The sequence below is a fragment of the Pseudophryne corroboree genome, chromosome 2 (genome assembly GCF_028390025.1).
Source record: "Pseudophryne corroboree isolate aPseCor3 chromosome 2, aPseCor3.hap2, whole genome shotgun sequence".
Lineage (NCBI taxonomy): Eukaryota > Metazoa > Chordata > Amphibia > Anura > Myobatrachidae > Pseudophryne > Pseudophryne corroboree.
In genome coordinates, this window is record NC_086445.1 from 271,103,973 (window position 1) to 271,130,871 (window position 26,899).

The 26,899-nt window shown below is 44.8% G+C and overlaps 1 protein-coding gene across 4 annotated transcripts in view; it reads right to left on the reverse strand.

The window, feature by feature from the left end:
• LRCH1 (leucine rich repeats and calponin homology domain containing 1) overlaps positions 1-26,181 on the reverse strand; it is a 403,150-nt gene extending 376,969 nt beyond the window's left edge. For 2 of the 4 annotated variants that reach the window (XM_063952809.1, XM_063952808.1), the window contains exon 1: positions 25,707-26,181. In XM_063952809.1, coding sequence (XP_063808879.1) covers positions 25,707-25,953 — 247 coding nt within the window. In that variant the 5' untranslated portion in view covers positions 25,954-26,181. The remainder of the gene's footprint in view (positions 1-25,706) is intronic. The other 2 variants (XM_063952807.1, XM_063952806.1) reach the window with 1 other exon arrangement.
• Between the last annotated feature and the right edge of the window lie 718 nt (positions 26,182-26,899).

The following is a 26,899-nucleotide window of genomic DNA, read 5'->3' on the forward strand; positions in this document are numbered from 1 at the left end:
GACAGATTTAGGCTGTGGCAGGCCTGCCACAGAATGTGCAAGTTGAATTGTGCTACAAATCCAAAATGTGCAAAATGTGCTTAGAAGCAGGAGCACCCAGCTTGTTGGGTGCATACAGTATAAACAGCGAGTCAGATTTTCTGACTCCAGCCGTCCTTGAAATATATATTTTCAATGCCCTGACAACGTCCAGCAACTTGGAATCCTCCAAATCGCTAGTAGCCGCAGGCACCACAATAGGCTGGTTCAGGTGAAACGCTGACACCACCTTAGGCAGAAAATGAGGACGCGTCCGCAGTTCTGCACTGTCCGAATGGAAAATCAGATATGGGCTTTTATACGATAAAGCCGCCAATTCTGACACTCTCCTGGCTGAAGCCAGGGCCAGTAGCATGGTTACTTTCCATGTAAGATATTTCAAATCCGCCGATTTGAGTGGCTCAAACCAATGGGATTTGAGAAAATCCAAAACTACATTAAGGTCCCACGGAGCCACTGGGGGCACAACCGGGGGCTGTATAAGTAGTACTCCTTTTACAAAAGTCTGGACTTCAGGAACTGAAGCCAATTCTTTCTGGAAGAAAATCGACAGGGCCGAAATTTGAACCTTAATGGACCCCAACTTGAGGCCCATAGACAATCCTGTTTGCAGGAAATGTAGGAATCGACCCAATTGAAATTCCTCCGTGGGGGCCTTCCTGGCCTCACACCACGCAACATATTTTCTCCAAATGCGGTGATAATGTTGTGCAGTCACCTCCTTCCTGGCTTTTACCAGTGTAGGAATGACCTCTTCCGGAATGCCTTTTTCCCTTAGAATTCGGCGTTCAACCGCCATGCCGTCAAACGCAGCCGCGGTAAGTCTTGGAATAGACACGGTCCCTGCTGAAGCAGGTCCCGTCTTAGAGGTAGAGGCCACGGATCTTCCGTGAGCATCTCCTGAAGTTCCGGGTACCAAGTTCTTCTTGGCCAATCCGGAGCCACGAGTATCGTTCTTACTCCCCTTTGCCGTATAATTCTCAGTACTTTTGGTATGAGAGGCAGAGGAGGAAACACATACACTGACTGGAACACCCACGGCGTTACCAGAGCGTCCACAGCTATTGCCTGAGGGTCTCGACCTGGCGCAATACCTGTCCAGTTTTTTGTTGAGGCGAGACGCCATCATGTCCACCTTTGGTTTTTCCCAACGGTTCACAATCATGTGGAAGACTTCTGGATGAAGTCCCCACTCTCCCGGGTGTAGATCGTGTCTGCTGAGGAAGTCTGCTTCCCAGTTGTCCACTCCCGGAATGAACACTGCTGACAGTGCTATCACATGATCTTCCGCCCAGCGAAGAATCCTTGCAGCTTCTGCCATTGCTCTCCTGCTTCTTGTGCCGCCCTGTCTGTTTACGTGGGCGACTGCCGTGATGTTGTCCGACTGGATCAACACCGGCTGACCCTGAAGCAGGGGTTTTGCCAGGCTTAGAGCGTTGTAAATCGCTCTTAGCTCCAGTATATTTATGTGAAGAGACATCTCCAGGTTTGACCATACTCCCTGGAAGTTTCTTCCCTGTGTGACCGCTCCCCAGCCTCTCAGACTGGCATCCGTGGTCACCAGGACCCAGTCCTGTATGCCGAATCTGCGGCCCTCTAACAGATGAGCACTCTGCAACCACCACAGAAGAGACACCCTTGTCCGTGGCGACAAGGTTATCCGCTGATGCATCTGCAGATGCGATCCGGACCATTTGTCCAGCAGATCCCACTGAAAAGTTTGTGCGTGGAATCTGCCGAATGGAATCGCTTCGTAAGAAGCCACCATCTTTCCCAGGACTCTTGTGCATTGATGCACAGACACTTTCCCTGGTTTTAGGAGGTTCCTGACAAGTTCGGATAACTCCTTGGCTTTCTCCTCCGGAAGAAACACCTTTTTCTGAACCGTGTCCAGAATCATTCCCAGGAACAGCTGCCGTGTCGTCGGGGTCAATTGAGATTTTGGAAAATTCAGAATCCACCCGTGCTGTTGCAGCACTATTTGGGTTAGTGCTACTACGTCCCCCAGCTGTTCCCTGGACCTTGCCCTTATCAGGAGATCGTCCAAGTAAGGGATAATTAATACGCCTTTTCTTCGTAGAAGAAACATCATTTCGGCCATTACCTTGGTAAAGACCCGAGGTGCCGTGGACAATCCAAACGGCAGCGTCTGAAACTGATAATGACAGTTTTGCACCACGAACCTGAGGTACCCTTGATGTGAAGGGCAAATTGGGACATGCAGGTAAGCATCCTTGATGTCCAGGGACACCATAAAGTCCCCTTCTTCCAGATTCGCTATCACTGCTCTGAGTGACTCCATCTTGAACTTGAATTTTTGTATGTACAGGTTCAAAGATTTCAGATTTAGAATAGGTCTTACCGAGCCGTCCGGCTTCGGTACCACAAATAGTGTGGAATAATACCCCTTTCCCTGTTGTAGGAGGGGTACCTTGACTATCACCTGCTGAGAATACAGCTTGTGAATGGCTTCCAATACCGTCGCCCTGTCTGAGGGAGACGTTGGCAGAGCAGACTTTAGGAACCGGCGAGGGGGAGACTTCTCGAATTCCAACCTGTAACCCTGAGATATTATCTGCAGGATCCAGGGGTCCACCTGTGAGTGAGCCCACTGTGCGCTGAAATTCTTGAGTCGACCCCCCACCGCCCCTGAGTCCGCTTGTAAAGCCCCAACGTCATGCTGAGGGCTTTGCAGAAGCCGGGGGGGGGCTTCTGCTCCTGGGAAGAAGCTGCTTGGTGCACTCTCTTACCCTTTCCTTTGCCTCGGGGCAAATATGACTGTCCTTTCGCCCGCTTGTTCCTATAGGAACGAAAGGACTGCGGCTGAAAAGACGGTGTCTTTTTCTGTTGGGAGGGGACCTGAGGTAAAAAGGTGGATTTCCCGGCTGTTGCCGTGGCCACCAAATCCGATAGACCGACCCCAAATAATTCCTCCCCCTTATACGGCAATACTTCCATATGCCGTTTGGAATCCGCATCACCTGACCATTGTCGCGTCCATAAACTTCTTCTGGCAGATATGGACATCGCACTTACTCTCGATGCCAGAGTGCAAATATCCCTCTGTGCATCTCGCATATATAGAAATGCATCCTTTAAATGCTCTATAGTCAGTAAAATACTGTCCCTATCCAGGGTATCAATATTTTCAGTCAGGGAATCCGACCAAACCACCCCAGCACTGCACATCCATGCAGAGGCGATGGCTGGTCGCAGTATAACACCAGTATGAGTGTATATACTTTTCAGGGTAGTTTCCAGCCTCCTATCTGCTGGATCCTTGAGGGCGGCCGTTTCAGGAGACGGTAACGCCACTTGTTTTGATAAGCGTGTGAGCGCCTTATCCACCCTAGGGGGTGTTTCCCAGCGCGCCCTAACCTCTGGCGGGAAAGGATATAATGCCAATAACTTCTTTGAAATTAGCAGTTTTCTATCGGGGTTAACCCACGCTTCATCACACACTTCATTCAATTCGTCTGATTCAGGAAAAACTACAGGTAGTTTTTTCAGACCCCACATAATACCCCTTTTTGTGGTACATGCAGTATCAGAGATATGTAAAGCCTCCTTCATTGCCGTGATCATATAACGTGTGGCCCTACTGGAAAATACGTTTGTTTCTTCACCGTCGACACTAGATTCGGTGTCCGTGTCTGGGTCTGTGTCGACCGACTGAGGTAAAGGGCGTTTTACAGCCCCTGACGGTGTCTGAGACGCCTGTACAGGTACTAACTGGTTTTCCGGCCGCCTCATGTCGTCAACTGATTTTTGTAATGTGCTGACATTATCACGTAATTCCATAAATAAAGCCATCCATTCCGGTGTCGACTCCCTAGGGGGTGACATCACCATTACCGGCAATTGCTCCGCCTCCACACCAACATCGTCCTCATACATGTCGACACACACGTACCGACACACAGCAGACACACAGGGAATGCTCTTATCGAAGACAGGACCCCACTAGCCCTTTGGGGAGACAGAGGGAGAGTTTGCCAGCACACACCCAAGCGCTATAAATATATAGGAACAACCCTATAGAAGTGTTGTCTCCCTTATAGCAGCTTAATATATATCAAAAACGCCAAAAAAAGTGCCCCCCCCTCTCTTTTTTACCCTGTTTCTGTAGTGCAGTGCAGGGGAGAGTCCTGGGAGCCTTCCTCGCAGCGGAGCTGAGCAGGAAAATGGCGCTGTGTGCTGAGGAGATAGGCCCCGCCCCCTATTTCGGCGGGCTCTTCTCCGGAGTTTGTGAGACCTGGCAGGGGTTAAATACATCCATATAGCCCCAAGGGCTATATGTGATGTATTTTTTAGCCAGAACAAGGTATTCTCATTGCTGCCCAGGGCGCCCCCTGCAGCGCCCTGCACCCTCCGTGACCGCTGGTGTGAAGTGTGTGACAACAATGGCGCACAGCTGCAGTGCTGTGCGCTACCTCATAAAGACTGAACAGTCTTCTGCCGCCGGTTTCCGGACCTCTTCGCTTTTCGGCATCTGTAAGGGGGTCGGCGGCGCGGCTCCGGGACCGGACTCCATGGCTGGGCCTGTGTTCGATCCCTCTGGAGCTAATGGTGTCCAGTAGCCTAAGAAGCCAATCCATCCTGCACGCAGGTGAGTTCACTTCTTCTCCCCTAAGTCCCTCGTTGCAGTGAGCCTGTTGCCAGCAGGACTCACTGAAAATAAAAAACCTAAAAACTTTTTCTAAGCAGCTCTTTAGGAGAGCCACCTAGATTGCACCCTGCTCGGACGGGCACAAAAACCTAACTGAGGCTTGGAGGAGGGTCATAGGGGGAGGAGCCAGTGCACACCACCTGATCCTAAAGCTTTATTTTTGTGCCCTGTCTCCTGCGGAGCCGCTAATCCCCATGGTCCTGACGGAGTCCCCAGCATCCACTAGGACGTTAGAGAAAAAACAATAGTGACAAATAAGGTGTGCAGTGTTTGTTGGAGTTAAGCCGCATATACACGGTGCAATATAACTACCACTATGGACTATATTGTCCATATCGGTAGAAAACATAGTGCATATCGCACCGTGTGTATACACCTTGCGATGCCAATGCGCAGTCCCATGGCGTGGGTATCTCAAGAAAAAAATAGACTGTGCAGGCAGGTCAATTCTGACTAAAAACTGTACAATCTAGTTTCCATTATACTCAAAATTGTATATAGTCAAAACGGCACCGTGTGTATAGTCAATACCGGAGTTTCTGGGATCCTGGGAGCTTAAGGGAAATCACATAGCCAAAATCGTCCTTTAGGCAGAATCGCACCGTATATAGGCCCCTTTAGATGACTTGTACATGTACACACTAATAACATTAATGCACAGCAAATGTCATAAAGGTTTCAAACTTTAAATAGTCTATAAACATATTTTGGATCTTATTGCCAGCCATAACCCTAAACTGTATTTAATGCAACTTGCTAGCTACAGTATATCCGGATTCTGTCTGAAGCTTTCAGTATGTGCTTACAAGCACTAACACTGTCTAATGTTGTGTGCAATAAATTAATGTATTATTATTTATTACCAGTTATATATATAACATTTTCTGCAGCGCAGGTCAAACACAGGCAACTAAGTGCTTAACGTGCTCCTTTTTCAGATAACTAGGAGTACAACGCCAAGTGTTTGACCCCATACAATAATTTTGTATCATGAAAATCAGATTGAATCTTCTCTGGCTGAATATAAAATCATATTTTCCAATCGGTACATGTGGGGTCATCAGCCAGCCAGAAACAGGAAAGGTTTGCAAACTTTTAAGGAGTCGCCCATTGTTGCAATTCAACTGTTTTGGGTGCCCTTTAATTGGACACAATAAGCGTGATAATTAGTCAGGGTTTGGCCGCGTAAAGCAGCTAAACATGACTAAACAAATGGGCGTGAGCGGAAAAAGCTTTTTGGGGACCCAAACAGCTGACTTCTCGCACACTTCAGCTCGCTACCTCTGGGGGCTGCAAGCTGAAATGTGTTTAATGCATCTAATAGGCGTCTCCAATAGACACGCTTTAGTTTAGATGCCATAAAATACAACAAACGAATTCCGCCCCAGGTATCATCAGCATAAAACCCAGACTGTGCAATTCGGCATTGCATGTGTGTTGCCAATCTTGCCACAGTCCCTTTGTTTGGACAATGGGCAATCCGGTCTGCCTGTGTGTGGGAACCTTAAGCCTATACCATACCTCCCAACTGTCCCAATTTTGACAGGGCACCTCAGCCATCGTCACATTTGTCCCCAGAGTACCACAGACAATGTCCCAATTCAGCAATGTTGGGAGATATTCTTATAGGAAGCTGCAATTTTGAAGCAGAAATTATACATCCGGTTTGCTGGGGATATGAGTAAACTCAGTAACTAATTATGTGATATTTTTGAAAGTGGAACTATCATTTTTCCTGGAGCCCAGGGGGTTGTTCCGGGCAGCATTTCTCCCCAGCCTCCGTGATTAGTATCATAGCCCTTTCTGAAAACAGGCAGTGTGTCGTTTTGGAGGAGGCGAGTAAATAAGCAACGCTATAGGGTTCCCATTTGTCCTCCAATTCTGCAATCATGTCAGAGTGGAGAGAAACATGGTCATCACTGTAGGTAGTAATGCAGCTTTAGCCCAATCTGATGGAAGCTTATTGCGAGTGTCCATGTTCGACATGAGGATTCATAGAAATGTCCTCACAGAGCACGTGCAGTTACAATAAAGCACAGTGGGGTAGGGTGTTGGTGGGTTAGAATTACACTAGGTTGTTTAAATCTGGGGAAATACAAACACGATTACACATATCTTACATTGTGCAATGCAATCCAACAGTGAGAATTATACCTCAGCGTGAGTTTTAAAGTACACCTTTTACTCTAAGCTGGAGAAATGTAGATAGATAGATAGATAGATAGATAGATAGATAGATAGATAGATAGATAGATAGATAGATAGATAGATAGATAGATAGATAAATTTATCTGTTGTTACAAAACTGGCATCTTTCATGTTGAACTACATGGTAAGAGCTTTGAAGCGTGCATTATAGTGGTTTTTCCATTTTAAAAATCAATTATATAAAATCTCTTCCCTCCCAATAATAGTACTTTGGTGGGAGTCTCTCCCCTGGGACCCCAGCTATCAGTGCATTGATCAGATTTCAACATTTGCATGAAGCCATGACCTCTAACGATGCCTTTCAGTGCTGCTTTGTTCTCTCAGAAAGAGACACCACATAGGGCCGGATGCAGAGATAAACACAGCCAGTCTTGGGGCTGGATCTTGCGCACATGGGGCCTAATTAAGGTTGGTCAGAATGTTTGTGCTCGTCCGGGAAGATGCGATCAGGCAGAGGCGTTCGCGGAGTGGGAGGGAGGCAGCAATGATCCGTTTCCAAGGCGGAGACGAATCGTTGCAGAAGCGGCAGCAGGGAAACAGGGGCGGCAGCTTCCAAACGGGGGCGTGGCATGGGCTTGATCGGGGCAACTGTGTGGTGTCACATGCAGCCGCTCCGATCAAAAAGATGGCGGCGGCCCTCCTGCTGTTGCAGTCAGGTTGCGCCGGCAGGAGGCTTCCCTACTTTCTGCGACCGGACACTAATTGCAGCGTGATCACAATTAGTGGTGTGGTCGCGGGGGAGGGCGGTGCGTTTAGCATACTGGGCAGCCTTGCCCCCCCAGCATGCGAGACAAGGGATTGAAAATTTAGCTAAAAAGCTGATTTTGCAATCCTTACTGAATAGGGTCCATAGTCCAAAGCTGAGCGCACACAAGTTTGGCGATGCGGAGTCCTACGTAAATCATTTGCATCTGTACTTGCAGATGCAGGGGCATAACCAGGGCCGGCTCCAGGCACGTTCGACTAGAGCGGCCGCGCAGGGCGCCACCCTTTATGGCCGCCGCCATCTTTGTGCCTGGAGCCAGCCTGCAGTGCTGCCTGGCATAAACTTAAGTTGTTGTGTATGCGGCTGTGCGGCGCCGGCGTCTGACGTTAGACGCCGGGCAGCCGCGCACACAGGAGTTTAGAAGAGCCGCCCACGTCCTCAGCGGCACTCCCCCTCCCGCCACAACCACAGGTATCGTGGATCGGGCTCTGTGTGGGGGCACTGTTGGGGCATATCTTTCACTGTGGGGCAATTATGTATCTGGAAATGTGGGGGCATGTATGTCTGCATTGTGGGGGTATATCTTTCACTGTGGGGGCGTGTATCTGGCACTGTGGGGGCATTTATGTATCTGGCACTGTGGGGGCATTTATGTATCTGGCACTGTGGGGGCATTTTATGTATCTGGCACTGTGGGGGCATTTTATGTATCTGGCACTGTGGGGGCATTTTATGTATCTGGCACTGTGGGGGCATTTTATGTATCTGGCACTGTGGGGGCATTTATGTATCTGGCACTGTGGGGGCATTTATGTATCTGGCACTGTGGGGGCATTTATGTATCTGGCACTGAGGGGGCATATCTGCACTGTGGGGGCATTTATGTATCTGGCACTGTAGGGGCATATCTGCACTGTGGGGGCGTTTTATGTATCTGGCGCTGTGGGGGCATTTATCTGGCACTGTGGGGGCATTTATCTGGCACTGTGGGGGCATTTCTGTATCTGGCACTGTAGGGGCATTTATGTATCTGGCACTGTAGGGGCATTTATGTATCTGGCACTGTAGGGGCATTTATGTATCTGGCATTGCTGGGGGGCATGTCATGTGTTGCTGGCACTGCTGGGGGCATATCTGGCACTGTGGGGGCATTTATCTGGCACTGTGGGGGCATTTATCTGGCACTGTGGGGGCATTTATGTAGCACTGTGGGGGCATTTATGTAGCACTGTGGGGGCATTTATCTGGCACTGTGGGGGCATTTATCTGGCACTGTGGGGGCATTTATCTGGCACTGTGGGGGCTTTTCTGTATCTGGCACTGTGGGGGCATTTCTGTATCTGGCACTGTAGGGGCATTTATGTAGGGACATATCTGGCACTGTGTGGCCATTTATGTATCTGGCATTGCTGGGGGGCATGTCATGTGTTACTGGCACTGCTGGGGGGCATGTCATGTGTAGCTGGCACGGCTGGGGAGCATATCATGTAGTGTTCCCGCTAGGCGTCTGTGGCTAGGCAATGTATCTAATGTGCTCTGCCTGGCGCAAAGTGTCTAACGTGCTCTGCCTGGCGCAAAGTGTCTAACGTGCTCTGCCTGGCGCAAAGTGTCTAACGTGCTCTGCCTGGCGCAAAGTGTCTAGGAGGTTCTACCTGGTGTAGTGTGTATTAACTGCACTACTGTGTGGTGTAATGCGAATTGCCACTATTATGTGGCCACGCACCTTCCCCACGAAGCAACGCCCCTAAATTTTTGCTGCGCGCCTTCGGCGCGCACTGTCCATGCTTTGCCATGTGGGTAAATGAGCACCAAGCATTACAGTATGTACATCATTTTGCCCTCCTAACTTAAAAATGTGCCCTCCCTGCCCTAAAAAGTGAACACTATCGTGTAGCTGGCACTGCTGGGGGGCATATCGTGTGTAGCTGGCACTGCTGGGGGGCATATCATGTCTATCTGGCACTGCACATTGTGTATCTGGCACTATACTGGAGACATTATGTGTATCTGACACTATACTGGAGACATTGTGTGTAAGGAACACTACTGTGGCTGTTATGTGTAAGGCTGCTAATTGTGTGCGTAGAGGGGGTGTGAAAACATATTTATTTATAGTCTAATAATATGAAGTCCTGAGGCCACGCCCACTTTCCAAGAGGCCATGCCCACTTTCCCTGGAGCGCGCGCACCTTCGGCGCGCGCATGGGGGGGTGTGTGCTTTTACATGTGTTCGCTCAGTGTGCTAGTAGGCCTGGAGCCGGCCCTGGGCATAACCGATGGCAATGGGACAGTATCATGTAGGCAAAGTACAAAAAGTGCGGTGCGGTTGTTATATTACTGCTCTGTTTCTAGTTGTAAAGCACAATGGAATATGCTGGTGCTATATACTGTAAGTAAATGCTAATAAATAAAGAAATAATCTCTGCATACAGGAGAGTACCTGCATTTTTCTTCTTGCACACAATGCAGGTGTAATTACAGGCCACTTACATTTAATACTGCCCCATAGGTTGTAAATGGAAGCACTATGCAGCAGAAGTCCTGCCTATACAGTATGTCAGTGTTGGTACCCTGATAAATACAGTGAAGGGTGGCTGTAGAATTATTGAGGATAGGTGTAATAAAAAAAATGTAATTGCCCCCTTACAGTCTCTAATACTGCTGCATCATAACGCATCCTATGTTATTTAAATCCTAAAGCTAAACTCTGCTAAAAGGACAACAGAAAGCGCTTATTTCGCTAAATACTCCCCTCTCCATGCTCACTTTAAAGCCAAATGTCTCAGTTAATCCTTCCCATGGAAACACTTTCCCTAACTAAGGGGCAAATTAAATAACTCGCAAGTTTTAATTAATCCTATAGAATAAAAGGCTAATGCTGCTCCTCACCTCTATTGGCAGAATTCAATAGTTTTGCGCGCCTGTGGCTGATATTACAGTTCCGTTGTTCCGTAATTCTGACAGGCTGGTAACTGGTCCTAGATACAGGTCCTGGGACTATTCAATTAGAGACCTGTGATCAACCAGCAAGCAGCCTAAAGCATCCAGTAGACCTAGACTCAATATGCCATACATCATGATGCTTCCGCACTGAGCGGTGTAGCGCAGCAGCCTTTTCTTTCATTTTTGCATCCTATTTCGCCAAAACAGTGAAACTCCACTCAAAGTACTGTATACAAGAGATACTGGGCTGCAACTTTAATTACACAGGAATTAGTTTTAAACACATACAAAGTTGCAGATGAAGCACAACGGTACAAATGTCACAAATCAAATTAATCAATGCAGCAAAGTTCTCACTTTTAGTTGTTTTATTTGTGCAAATAAGGCGCACACTTTGAGCGATTAGGATGCTCAGCACAGTAGAGTCGCCTGGGACCTGGCGCGCCAAGAGAGGCTCTTTGGCGCGACAGAAGCCACAGTGTATAAATCAGTCGGACACACCTGTGACCCTCCAGAGGTGCGAGCAGAAATCCGTGATACAACCCGCACATTAAATGGTCAGCCAAGTAACCTCTCACACATTTGACACTGTGCCATGGACACTTCTAGTTTCTATACCACAGAGGAAGAAAGGAAGAAAATAATAACCTTACCCTGGAAGCTTATGAGCGTATTCAATTGTTACTGCACCCCCTGCTAGGCATCTACAGTAATGGGCATCTATCGGAGCTAATCAATCGTTACTTCGCTCAGACGCCCATTACCAGTTAAGGTGTCTGACAGCTCCGGGTTTAGCCACGCAAAGCGGCTAAACCCATCTAAAGTGGTTGAACGGGCGTCCAAAGTGCCCAATCTATGGACTTTTTTCTTTTCTCACACCTCCTGAGGCTGCGGGGGGGGGGGGATTGTGACTGGCGCGGCTTATGGGCGTCTATAAGAGAAACAACTGAATAGCTACGATAGACGCCCATTCCTTAAGACAGCCAGCAAATGACACACACTTTAATTGAATCGGCCCCTATGTGTCTAAAATACCTAATCCTTTATATCATGCTAAATACATTTTAGTTGAAGTGCTCCTTGGAACATCTCCTCACACTAATATGTCCTCAGGCACTTGTTGATTTGCAATGTCAGCTCCATATGTCTGTAGCTAAACTGGGGAGATTGCAATAATAGAATACGCTAATAATAAAGTAGTCTACTCCCTACAGTCCTGTGAAATTGCCAGTGGGGCCCGCCTACACACCAGAACAGCATATTCAAGGAATTAAGATTGTATCAAGATTGTAGATTTGTAAAAAGAATGTTTATTAAAGTTGGATAGGAACAGGATTTTCATTTAGATTACATGAAGTACAGGTACCTGTAATAAAAGGGAGTAATTACCACAAATTGCTTATACTAGACAAAGATGCTAACAAATCTAGTCGGTCAATGCCCACACGCCACTGCGTCATCACAAAGGGGGGGGGGGGGGGGGGGGCATGATGATGTGATTTGCACATCCAGTACACTGGGAAATGGGCAGGATGTGTGTGTGGTGGTGGAGGGAGGTGACCTGCTCTCTGATGTCCCGATTTTGAGTCACCTTGACCTTCTGGGAGTGTAGACAAATAAGTATGCCACATGCATGCACCAACCAATGTGGGCTGATTTAGTGCTGTGAGACAATCCAGCCACTTGGTGCAAAATTGCACCTGAAATAATAATTTTGCTTACTGTCACACAAGCTTATAATTTCTAGCAAACAAGCCACACAAAAAAGACAAACACTAAAATCTTAAGATAAGTGAATACCAGTGGGTACTAGGCCATTTTTATGACACGCAATGATTGTTTTGTCACATAAATCGTGTGTTCAAAAATAAATAACTGCAAAATGTTTGTTTAAGGGACTTTGTAAGTTGTCACAGGAAACCATGCTTACATCCCAAGGATGAGTGAAGCCTCTCTGTAAAACGACTCCACCCCTGTATAATAACAGGTTTACTGAGAACACAGAACTCAGCTGGGCTTCTCTGTGTGCAGTGTTCTCCCAGTAAAACCATCAAAACCAGTCAGGTCATATAATGTCAGAAGAAAGCAGTAGGTGAAATCCTTGTAAAGCCAAATAATAGGGCTTAATCATATGAGCACAGACGACTTTAAACAAAACAACTACAGTACTATACAAATCACTCGTTTTAGGTTTGTCAGTATTGCAGATTGTGGCAGAGATTCAGAGATGTACATTACGCTGATCACACAGCCATGTGATAATGTACAAATGCCGCAGAATGTGTCTTGGGTCAACAGACGACTCCTGACGGCTTCTGTGATCTGCTGCTGCGTCTGTAGACGCAGCATCGGTTCACTCTGCATGAACATCGGTTATGTGAGTAACTTCCAGGTTACTCTGGGTAACTGCAAAATTAACGCTGCTGAAGCCAGTGAAGCTGCATCCAAGAACACAGCCACTGACTTCCGCATGCCCAGATAGCAGGGCTGACACGCTCCCCAGATAGCAGGGCTGACACGCTCCCATTATCTGGAATGCCCCCAAACACCGGCAGCATGTCAATCATGCTGCGCATTTGGGGCACTGCGAGCAACATCGCAGCCCCGGATCTGCACACGTGCACTGTTGATGCTGCGCACTTCCAAAAACATTGGAGATGTACATAAACATCGGATTTACATACATCTCTGAGTTATCATTATTCAGGGCATCTTAGATTACACAGACAGGGTGCCTTATTCACAGGTGAATACAGTGTGGATCAGCGCTGTGTCTTTGGTCGCCGTGGATCTGAGCGCATGTGCTGATGCGGCTGTATTGAGGCACATGTGGACTGAGTCTCCGACGCATGCGCAGTCCTCATAACATCACCCATCTGCGTTCAGTCCACCTCTGAACTAGACCAATAGTTTTATCAAACAGAAAAGAATCAGAATTTCGCTTCAGTTCACCTGGAATAATTGCCCTAAAAGTACTATGTTGTTAATGTACTACACATCTTTTTATATCCCTTAACATATTCTACTTCTCTGATTAACTTTTTAACGTAATTAACGTTTTCAGGAAATGTTATTATAACCCATTATCTTGTTTCATGAGTTAATTACATTGAATTCACATAATGGGTTAGAAAATCCTAGAAGTGCAGTAACAAGACAAATATAAACAGATATAGTTAATGAAAAGACGGTAAACAAATGTGTTTTAACAGAAAGCAATATAAAATAAAACAACAATAAAAAATACAAACAGGCACAAAGGTCGTTATCTGAAATACAAAGCGAAAATCGTATTACCAAATGTGCCTAATTAAAGACAAGAGGTTTTAGTAATAAAATAATGTTGGTTCTTTAATAATAACAACAACATGCTCCTCCCCCCTGATGCCGGAAGTTATCGGGGATTATGCTTCATGTGCCTCAGGCATTCAAAGCATAATCCACAATAAATGCCCCCTAAACCCGAGATAAGTGCCGCGATAACACATAGGTCCGCAGCTTTTTGCTGGACCTCATTGGATGAAAGGGGGAACGGGGTGAGGACGTATAAAAAAAAAATGCAAAAAACACCAGTTTTTTGTGCCTGCAGCACTGTCACGGGTAATTGGATACCCCCCTAGTGTGCATTACATTTGTATAAAAAAAAACATACAAAATAATTAATAGACTACAGTAAAGAGACCTATGTAATTTTTTTTATTTGTTTTTACATAGCTCTCATTAACAAAACAAGTTACCGCAAAATGATAAAATGTTCATTGTTAAAAAAAACAAAAACAGACACAGCTGTTTTCTATCTCCGGATTACTCTAACTGGCTTCTACATACCGCCATGCAACTTTAGCAAAATGTATTTATTTTTCTCTTTTAGATTCAGTGGGGGGATTCAAATGTTATCGCACCCCTGATCTCCTGTCTAAAGTGACGGGAGATTGCAGGGTCGATGTTCAAATTCCCCCACTTATCACGCTGATCGTGCCCATTACACTCGGTTTTAGGCGCACAAAGAACCTAAACCAGACTAAAGTAATGGGCGCGAGTGTGAAAAGACCTGCTTGGGCGCCCAAACGGGTCTCTTTATGTGCATTTCATATTTTTTCTCTGAATTTCTCAATAAGAAACTTATGACCTAAGGGTGCCGTGAAAAAAATGCTCATACTCTATGGCGCTGTGATTCACGTTTGGCAACCACTGCAAAAGCTACAGCAATGTATTTAGTAAGGTTATAAGGAGTGTGTATAAGCCAATAAAATGACATTGTCCGATGGTAAAAGAAACCACACACCTCTTACTAATAGTTGGTCATTTATTTTTATTCCAGAAATGACGCTATATTTTACGTTATGAACCGTCGTACTATTTCTGTTCCATGTCTTGCATGATCTCTGACCGATTCCCCCTCAGGTCCAAAAGAGCCTCAGTTGTGTCACTAAAATGAATAAAATATCTATGTTCTTTCTAAATGATTATTACCACAAGACAATTACCAGGCCTTCAGTTGTGGGATTTATTTAATACTTGAAAACATATTCCGACCTTAGTCATGTATAGGATAATAGCTAAACTAAGAGTCCGACTTATCCCCCATAAGCATTACAGCAGTGAAAAAACTAACCGCCATTAATGTATCATATGTATATTTGGCAAGAGGACTGATGTGAATATACCCCAAACTTCCCAGCTTTTATCCAAAATGAATAGAAATTGGGGTATGATGTGCTGTTTTACAGCCAAACCAAATAACAAGATTGTAAAATGTTAGTGTTCATAATTCTAATGGGAAATTCTATTTAGCAAGCTTGGATTGTGGCCACTTGACGTGTGCTTTCACACACAGTATGCGGATTCCAACTACCGATAATACTCCACAGTATGTTTTATCCAGGTGTCCAACAAAATATCTGTGTTTTAAATAGACTTAAATACAAAGGTAAACTACATGGCCCAAAGTACGTGGACAGCCATTGCTATCACGCACATACAACAGTACATAGTTGTGCTTCACCTTCTGGCGGGCTGACGGACAAATATAAGTTTGGAAGATGCAAGGAGAAAGTGTACTGCCAACTATGAATTTGGTGGAGGAAGAATAATGGTCTGAGGCTGGTTTTATTTATTTGATTAGAGCCCCTCAGTTCCAGTGAATGGAAATCTTACTGGTACATCATACTGTAGAGAATTACGCACTTCCAATTTTTGGGGGAAGAATCTTTCTGTTTCTGCATGACAATGCCCCAGTGCACAGAGCGATGTTCATAAAAAATAATTTGCAGTTTGGAGTGCGGAGCTTGACTGGCCTGCTCTATCCTCAACTCCACGCTGACTGTGAGCCGACTTTGAGCCGGGCCTTATCAATGGCCGACCTAATTTATGCTTTTCTGACTAAATACATCTGAATTCATACAACCATGTTCCAAGATCTAGTGTAAAGCCTTTCTAGGATAGTAGAGGCTGTTACAGGAAGAAAGGGGGAACTAACTCTATATGAATGGCCAAGGTTTTAGAATGAGTTGTTCACATATGGGTGTGATGTTCCGTTATCCACATACGTTTGACCATGTACTATATGTTGGTTTTGGCTTTTTTTTTTCATGGTGATCCTGTACCTTTAAGATAGTTATCGAAGTTTTGGTTGAATAGAAAATTAGGACACCTTTGATCCATAATCCGTAATCCATAATCCTTTATCCGTATTCAATATAAAATACGTTTACTCACACACAGGGCCATTAATCAAACTACACCAACGTACACCACTTCGCTTATCTCAAAATATCTCCCAAACCGACCTCTTCGCTCTTCACAAGATCTGCGTCTCTCATCCACACTCATTACTCGCTCCCACTTACGACTGCAGGACTTTCTTCGGGCTGCACCCACTCTATGGAATGCCCTACCACGCACAATAAGACTCTCCTCTAGTCTCCAAACCTTCAAGCATTCACTGAAAACTCAACTCTTCAGGCAAGCGAATCAAATACCAGAACCGCCCACATAACTTTCATAAACCTTCCTATCAAGTTGCATCCACTCTGCACAGTCCACACATATCCTCACATGTCTTCTCATGCCTCACTTTCACTTCCTCTCGACACCGGTTCATCATTGCTGTGTGACCATCATACAGATCACCAGGAACCTTTGGAATCTGGTGGACGACTCTGCAATAGATAGCATATATCCTTGTGTATCCATGCCTATTTCCCTATAGATTGTAAGCTTCCTACCTCTGTAACGGTTTGTTATTACCCAGTTTTATTAGATCATTGTTATGTCCAATTGTAAAGCGCAACAGAACTTGCTGAGCTATATAAGAAACTGTTAATAAATAAATAATTAATAATAATAATCAGTTAACCTGAGTCCCATTATGGTTCCATGTGCAGCAGAAGAGTTCATTACTTTTCTTGTTCAGTGGCACAGAACAACATATTGAAGGTCCTCAAAAGTGGCTGTAGGAGAAACACTGAATTGATTGATGATGTTAAGGTGCATACACACGGTGCGATGTGTGCTTACAATTTTGACTATATAGTCAAAATCGCAAGAAAAGTTAGCACATATCGCACCGTGTATATACAGCTTACGATACCGATGCTCGATCCCGCGGGGTCGGTATTGCAAGAAAAAATAGACTGTGCAGGCAAGGCAATTTTGACTAGAAAGTGTACAATGTAGTTTCTAGTATAGTCAAAATTGTACATAGCCAAAATTGCACCGTGTGTATAATCAATATCGGTGGTTCTGGGCTCTGGGGAGTTCAAGGGAAATTGCAAAGTCAAAATCGGCCTTTAGGCTGAATCGCACCTTACGATTGTCAGTAAGCAGACTTTATCCAGCCCATGCCGCAGGTTAACCAATATATGCCAAATGGATCTGGTGAGAAGCATGACCATTAACAGGAAAGTTTCCTACCATTCTATAACCAACAAACCCGCAATGAAAACTAAGCTTTAGAGAATGAATGATAAGGTGGAGAGAGAAAAATGGGTCTATTTACTAAGCCATAGAGAAAGAGAAAGTACCAACCAATCAGCTCCTAACTGATAGGCTGGTGCTTTATTGCTCTACAAGGCTTAGGGGGACATTTACTAAGCAGTGATAAGAGCGGAGAAGTGAGCCAGTGGAGAAGTTGCCCATGGCAACCAATCAGCACTGAAGTAACATCTATAATTTGCATACTATAAAATGATACAGAGCTGCTGATTGGTTGATGGGGCCACTCCTCCACTGGCTCACTTCTCCGCTCTTATCACTGCTTAGTAAATGTCCCCCTTAGTATATAGACCCCAAAGTACCAGTCAATCAGCTCATAATTGCCATGTTACAGGATGTGTTTGAAAAATGACAGGAGCTGATTGGTGATACTTTATTTTTCTCCAAGGCTTAATACTTTTAATGGAGAAATACAATAGTATAGATGTAGATCATCATCTGCTTGAGAATCCCAATGACTGCCTAACCCATCTTGCCTCCTATGATACAGAACCATACTTTATGAAATTATATGGTAATTTCAATCAGCTGTAAAAAATTAGTAGAAAACTCAAAGCATTATGGGGGAAATTATTTATTTATTTTGGTTACTGTGTAATAGGCATCCAACGGAGCAATTCAATTGTGCTCCGTTCGGGCGCGAGTGCTGTGAGCGCACACATTTCTTCTAGCCTCCTGAAATGGCGAGCAGAAATGTGTATAAAATCTGAGGTTTGGGCACCCAGACAAGATTAAGGGGGGTACACACGGAGAGATCAGTGTTTAAAATCTAAGCAATATGACCAGAATGCTTAGATTTTAAGCACGGATCTGCCGTGTGTATGCCCCCCAGCGATATGCCGTGTGTATGCCCCCCAGCATCGCGCTGTGCTGAGCGGGGGGAGAGATGTGTGCTGAGCGGTCTGTGTTAAGATCGCTCAGCACACATCTCCCCCGTCAGTACTGGCCTTAAGCCACTTTAGGGAGTATCCAATTACCCGCAGTCATTGACAGTGGGTAATGGTTTTGCAGGGGGCTATCCAGTTAACACAGATAAGCCAGCACGAGCCACAGTTTAACTCAGGCAGGCAAAACCAATCCCCGAAAGTAGCCCTGTTTTCATGCAGCAAAAAACGGGGCTGCTGTTGGTGAAAATATACATGTTTCACTGAACCTGTGTGTTTTTGTGAGAAATTAAATTTTTTATTTACAGCCAATTTAATTGGATAGCCTGTAAAAAAAAAAAAAAATTTATCTTAGATATATAGAGATAGATATATATATCTATATATATATATATATATATATATATATATATATCTATATATATATATATATATATATATATATATATATATATATCTATATATACATTTGCACACTTTTGAAAAATAATATATCCAGGTGCTCCCTATAATCTGTTCCTTGATGGTCCAGTAAAAATATACTATGGAAAAGAGGCACTCAATCAATCATGGTATATGAAAAAAAGTCTTATAAATTTTATTTTCACCCAACAACGGGCATTTCAGGTGGAATCACATTGATGGTGGTGGCTCAGCAAAAACTCTTGAATAAAATACAGCTTATGCAGCATCATAAAGTGCTTTTTGGTAAACAAATGTTTTGCTTATATGATGCTGCATAAGCTGTATTTTATTCAAGAGTTTTTGCTGAGCCACCACCATCAATGTGATTCCACCTGAAATGCCCGTTGTTGGGTGAAAATAAAATTTATAAGACTTTTTTTCATATACCATGATTGATTGAGTGCCTCTTTTCCATAGTGTATATATATATATATATATATATATATATATATATTCTGGAAAACATCTTGAAAATCGCGAAAAATGACTTTCTTCCCACTTTTTTTATTGTGGGTAATTGGATACCCCCTTTACGCTCCTAATCCCGATGCTTTTTTTTCTGCAACACTGCGATAATTAATGGGCGCCCAAAACAACTGAATTCTCCCCATTTATGGCAGACATTCAATTGATTTTCCCCACGTCTGCCACTTGAAGGCATGACTGAGTAATTCAATTGTTGCACCATTCGGGCAACGCACATTTCTTTTGGCAGCCTCCTGAGGTGGGGAGAAGAAATATGTGAAAAGTCCAGGGTTTGAGCGGCCTAGGTAGGATTTTAGATGCGTTTTAGCTACTATACCTGTTTATATTTAAAAAAAAAATTATGACTATACTGTAGGCAGCATCAATAAGGAATACTACTAATTTCATAATTCCCACATTAAATTCCCATATTATATTTCCCTTAGAGCTGCTTTATAGTTCACTTACAGTATTTAAAGAATTTAAATAGAAGAAAATGATATTACTTCACAGGAGTTTTCCTGTTTCATACAGGGAGTTTTCCAATTTCAGCCTAAGAACAATCCAAAGAGTTTCCTTAGCATGCATGTGTCTCTGACACAGTCTGAAGGAATTGGAATACACCCACACTACTGTTATAAAAGGATGCTCAGCTTTGGTCTTGGAAGGAAATCAAGGCCTGTTGGAACTTCACAGCTCGACAACTATGCGTTGATTTATGAATATATCAGACAAAACATGCTGAGGGTAATTTTTCAAAACCCTAAACAGCTTTAGAATCATAATGTTTCTGATGATGCTGACTACTTCTTGTGTCAATGAAAACAAATTAGTTGGAAGATATTTATGACCCAGCAAAAGAACCCAAACAGTGCATGTTTTCCCAATCTCCTCACAGAATCACAAGGGAAATAATTAGCTCCACCTGTGGATTTTTTAAAATGTGTCACAGAGTAATATTACCCCTGTGCACTTGCTAGATGACCTGGAAAACATGAACTGTTTCGGGTCCTGGGGTCCGAGTTTGAGAACCACTGCCCTAAATGACTATTAAACAAATACGTGCTTCCCGCTAATCTCTTTTCTATATCCAAAGGTGCCAGACGTCCTAATTTAGATAGGTCAATCTGAATTTGGGGGCTACATCCCACCATCCTGACCTACAGTACACAACAGGGCAAAGGTGAACAGGTGTTGAGTGTGCCAGCCACCTGGGCACATGGCAAAAAATGGGTGGAAAGTGTGGGTTGGTAAAGAACAGCCTGGAATTTCAAAAGCTGTGCACCTCAACCCCCATCACAAGGTGGCCACGTGCTTTGTCTCACTTAGAGTTCCTGCACAGTTATAAAGCATGCATAGTGCATGTACACTGTCTATACCCGTCCATTGTTACCATGTAATATATGCATCACATCCTTCTTGCAATTATATAAACTACTGTGTGTGTGTGTGTGTGTGTGTGTGTGTGTGTGTGTATATTGTATTATAAACTACCCATGTAAAAAGTTGCCAAAATGTGAGACATTAAAGGCCAAATTCAATTAGCAGTGGTTAATTACTGCAGGCTAATTGATCTGCCAAGGCTGTTCAATTAGAGCCCGATCAGCTAGCAGGCTGCACTTAACGCAGATTTCTGTTCAAGCATGAGGGATGCTCGAACAGTAATCCATGTTAAGTGCCCTTAGCGTAGGTGCTGCAAACATGTTAACCCATAGCTTGGGATACTTATACCAGATTCTATGTGTTAATGTGCGTCAGCAGGGAATTTCCAGTGCGCGATCATGATGCTGTAATTGAATAGCTGATACCACTTTTTTCCCTGCGCGTTAAATTAGCAAGTTTCTAAGAACAGCTAGTAAGAAACTGTCCATAGTGACCCCTGTGATTTAACAATGAAAGCAATACAGATTTCTTCTACAACTTTACCAGTGAACACCCAAACTTTCACTGCGGAGTATTGGCATTTTTTCTCCAGCAGTCCTAAGCCATAGAGTTTCTTTTTGAGAAACTCAGCAAAAGTTAAGAAAATGATGCTTACCTGTCATTCTTAGGGTCAGTTATGTGGTGGTGTATTGGGTTTTATTTCTGTTTGACCACATATTTTATACTGTAATTGACTGACAGCCAACAGCACTGGCTTTGCCTATCACACTGATCATATATAATTTTATGATCACCAACACCGAAATCTCGACAGTCAACAATACCAACAGTCAGAAAACAGGCGCAACAGAGCTGTTTCGACTTGTGGGTGTCCACGACACCCATAGAGTGGGAATAGATCCTCTGGCGAGCGCAAGTCACCGAGCCTGCAAGGGTACTCCCAACGATTGCCCCGCTGCCAGCATTCTGGCAGACGGGATGCCGCTGTCGGGATAATGACAGCCGGCATCCCATCCACCGGCAAATCGAATGTATTCCCTATAAACTGTTCAATGAAATGATACAGAGAGTGTGGAAGACCAGCAGCATACATAGAAGCTTTCATTACAATACTGCTTACCAACTGGTTTATTAACAGAGAAGTCTAAGGGGTCTATTCATGAAGCAGTGAAAAGTGTGGAGAAGTGAGCCAGTGGAGAAGTTGCATGTGGCAACTAATCAGCTGCTCTGTATAATTTTATAGTATGCAAATGATAAAATGTTACTGAAATGCTGATTGGTTGCCATTGGGCAACTTCTCCACTGGCTCACTTCTCCACACTTTTCACTGCTTCATGAATATACCCCTAAGTTGTAAACTAGCACTCCGGAAAAGTAACATGACTAAGTTATTCATTGGTAGAATTTCTAAAACAATGATCAGTATTTATCTCACCAAAGGACTAGCTAAGGGGACAGAATGGAAATTGCTACCAGGACGTCTGGTTCTATTAAATAACTGCTTACATACAGCAAGCACTCCTAAATATAGTCAGAGAACACTTGAGTAGAGCTCACTGGACTATGCTTTCTTACAGGAATGAATTACATGGACTTCACTTTGCTAGCTATGTTGCAGTGTGTAAAATAACTCACAGCCCCAGCAGCTGACGCCGGCCTAAACACTATCTTCTAAAAATACCTCCAGGGCCGCATTATGAGCTGCATGGGTGGTTTCGGTGAAAACAAAATGACAAATAATGCATAGAAATAAATTCTCTTATACTTTACTTAACAGCAATATAACAAGTTTAATAAAACAAAACAAAAAAAATATTAGGACTGAAATAATTTATGTAAATACACAGCATCATCCCAAAACATTTATGATCCAATAAATAATTGATCCTTTTATTTAGGGGCCTATTCAACATCTGGGGCCGGATGGCTAATTAAGTATTCACCTCGTTGCAAGTTGCAGCAGTGGATAGTCAATGATACCGCTTTCACATCGCAATGCCGGATCCCACCCAGGAACTGGAAACGGGTCCTTCCCAGGTGGGACCCAGCAGTGGACCCTACACACCACCATTCTGACCCGGCATTATACTGGGTCGGATTACCATCCGGGGGCAGGGATGGAGCCGGCATCGGGGGCGGGTGCAGAGGCTGTGCTGAGAGATGGCATCATCTCCGCGCTGCCTCTCTTTATGCAGTGAACGGGTACTGGGTCGCATCAACCTGGGTAACCCGGTCACACTGCGCCTGACCCGGTAATAACCCAGCTTGAATTACCGGGTCAGGGGACCCGGGATTTCTGGGGTGACCCTTTCACACTGTACAGTGACCCGTGTTGACCTGGCAATATACCTGGTCAATACCAGGTTATTTGTGCGGTGTGAAAGGGGTATTACTGGAGCAATTCAGCATTGCTATGGTGTGGGGACAGCCCCTCTAAGAAGCAGTTGCCCCCGCAATCAGTAACACTGCTACATCATGCATGTGCATGGCCGCAGGTCACTTACTGTGGAGGCAGCTGAGGGATCTGCTCGTATCCCACTTCGCAAACGCGGACCTCCTTCCCATAGAAAGGAGCGAGGCTCCGGGAATCATCACCATCTAAAGACGTCATTGAATCTTGCAAATTCTGAAAACTTAATGAATGGGCATGTTATAAATAACTAGAGATGAGCGGGTTCGGTTTTATTCGGAGTTACCCGAATCTCCTTATTGGCTATCGGATGTTACGTGTTTTGGTAAGCCAATAAGAAAAATCCAGAAAATAAGAAATGGCGATAATTCTGGCATAAAGAACCGAGTAAATCCAAACCCGCTCATCTCTATAAATAACATGCAGAAACTAGCGTTTTCACATGTGTAACAGGCCCGTTAGTGATGATGAATACGTCCCTAAAAGATAAAACATTAAATGATACTGGATTAATATGAATGAATACATAAAATAACAAATGGAATTAAATATAACAATGCAAGCATAACCACTGAGGAAGAAACTCCCATAGGTTAAATATGGTGGAGAAGTGAAACTAGACAGATACAGCACAAGGCTCATATGATATTTTTTGAAACAAAACAGAGTTGACAGAAACAAAAATGTGGCCAGTAGCTTTACACACCATGACACTGACCACCACACACTGCAGCTGTAGGCAGTGGACCGCAGACCTATAGCTAGTATTGTTTTTTAACCTTATACATGAGAAAAAGAACCGACAGGATATTAGGCACATACAGGCCAGCAGAGCAGTATTATACTAGTTCCATGGATTACTCAAACTTCAGACATTGTCTGACACTTATAGGAAGATGACAAGAGGAAAGGGCTAGTGTAATAAGGAAACAAAACAAAAAGCACTCCCCATAGCTATGGCCAAATGAGCAGATACGCATTCAAAGTCAAAGTGGTATGGATAGTAGAGACTTCGCATTGGACCCTATTTCAGTGACATGTTTATTCAAAGAAACCCCATTGACAATTTGCATTCTTGGTTGATGCACTAGTAAGCCAGACGTGCACTATTGTCAGCAGCTGCATTTGGCTATGGCTATCCTGTGCTTCCACTGAGCCCTCATAATGCCAGGCAAGCAGTCACTCTTCTGCATTGCAGCCACTGCTGCTGGCACACAACAGGTTACATAAATAAGCTATATATACAACTGCTCAGAAGCCTGCAAACCAGACACCACAAAAGACCTGCTGTCTAAACATTTCTAAACTATCTGCATACTTATCAGGCTATTCCAGCAGCACAATATGCTGCCACTGCCATCCTACACATGAAGGCTGCAGAGATTTGTCACAACTTCCAGTGCAGACTGACATACGTGTAACTTACTGACATACCGTGTAACTTACTGACATACCGTGTAACTTACTGACATACCGTGTAAATTATTCTGTACTCTGTGCATCATTACCTTAATACCAACAGACATGTAGCCACATCCTCTCCTCTCTACTCATTTCTGTCTGTGGCAACAAACTATTTATTATAATAATGAATGGCAGCTAAGCAATAAATCATGCCAAATACCCCAGAGCATGGTGCCTCAATATGGACGAAGTAACACACATATACCATATCGTTCCACATCTTATGTATAGCAGTGTTTCTCAACTCCAGTCATCAAGTACCACTAACAGGTTATGTGTAGTGGATGCCTTCAATCCTACACAGGTGAGTTCATCTATTTTGCTGGTCAATAGTTACCTCACCTGGTCCCACAGACATGCTCAAATGTATTAAGCCTTAAAAAGTGATAGAGTGTGACATAGCAGTTAGAAAGCTGATTGGCTGGCCGTTATCACTCTTTATTCGTCTCCAATTTATCACTTTTTAAGGCTTAATACATTTGGGCCAGGAATACTAAAAACATGATCTGTAGTGGGTACATGAGGGTTGAGAACTACTGATGTACTGCTGTGGGGATGTAGTCAGGACGTCGGCGGACAGGATCCCGGCAGTGCCGCCACAGCTATTCCCACTCATGAGTGTGGCGACCCCGCAAGGGTTTTCGGTGCGCTTGCCCCCCTGCTGCCAATCTGTCGGCCAGGATCCCAGCGTTGGTATTCTGACTGCCAGGATCCATACCCAACACCTGTATAGGAATGCCTGCTGCACACACACTTCATTGGTGACACAATGGTCAGCAGCAGGCTGGGAGCATTAGCAGTGTGTACAGTGCACACACCTAATTGGTAACACAGTGGTCAGCAGCAGCAGCAGCAGACTGGGGGCATTAGCAGTGTGCACACACATCACATCAGCAGTGAGTACACACCTAACTGGTAACACAGTGGTCAGCAGCAGAGTGAGCACTGCATACAGAATACTAATAGCTCAGACTGAGTAACTTCCCATCTCTGGAACGCTGCAAGTTCCAGCACTGCGCCCAGCGCAGACACTCCCCTCCCGGCAGGGGTACATGCCTGTCATCCCCTCCTCACCTGCTTGCACAGTGTCCGACAGGTCGTGGCTGCCGGGGGTCCGGGGGAATTCCTTCAGCTTCCTTGCACTGAGGTTCAGGATCCCGGAGTTTGCAGCCTCCTCCAGAGCTCTCTCCAAGCCGCGGTTGACAGGCAGGCTGAGGCTGAAGTTGGTCCCCGCAGTACCGGGGCTGTGGTGCTGGTACTGTGCCTGGAGCAGAGCACTGACTGGAAGGGGAGAGAAAGGCTGAGACTCCAGAGTCGCCATCTTCCCTCCAGCAGCTCCCCAGTGCTGTGTCTGGGCTGTATGAATGTGTGTCTGCTGCTGGTACACTATGGAGGAGCAGCAGGGAGACAGCCAGGGAGTCTCAGGCAGCTGCAGCAGCAGCCAGCTCTTTCCTGTAGGTTTCCTGCCTTCGGGAGAGTGGAGGCAAAGGGCGCATGTCCTCCCCCTGCTGTATATCCTGGCATGCAGTCTGCACAAAGGTACCACGAATTCTCCCTTACTAGCCTATTTCCTGCCAGGGAGAAACTTCACATGCTTGCATGCAAGTCCTTCCAAGTTGACAAGCAGCAGCAATCCATTGCCTGATGGGTCTGGTGTGATGCTGCTGATCATGTAGCACCAGTGTCAGCATTAGCTATGGTAGGGACATTTCCTGCACACTTCTGCTCTGCAAGCAAAGGTGGGACTGATTAGCACATCATCTTTATTCTCCATGTGTACAACACGTCCCAGCAGTCTCCTCAGAAACCAGAAGATGCAATGCATTCCCCTCCCAAACATTCTGATGCTGCAGATGTCATCATACAGATATTATTCCAGTGCATTATTATGTAAAAGTTAAGTGATCCATGTCTCGTGTCTTCCCCAGCTCCAGACTTTTCTGAAATGTCTCAGAAATCTTTTGGGTGAAAATCTTTTGGAGTAAAGATCTGTGGTTATACTAATTACGTAAAAGTAACTACGCGAATAATTCAGGAAACAATTAATGTTACTTTGTCATGTTTTCTTATCTAACTAATGCCCATAAAAACCAAAGGATATTTAATAGAGATGAGCGGGTTCGGTTTCTCTGAATCCGAACCCGCACGAACTTCATGTTTTTTTTCACGGGTCCGAGCGACTCGGATCTTCCCGCCTTGCTCGGTTAACCCGAGCGCGCCCGAACGTCATCATGACGCTGTCGGATTCTCGCGAGACTCGGATTCTA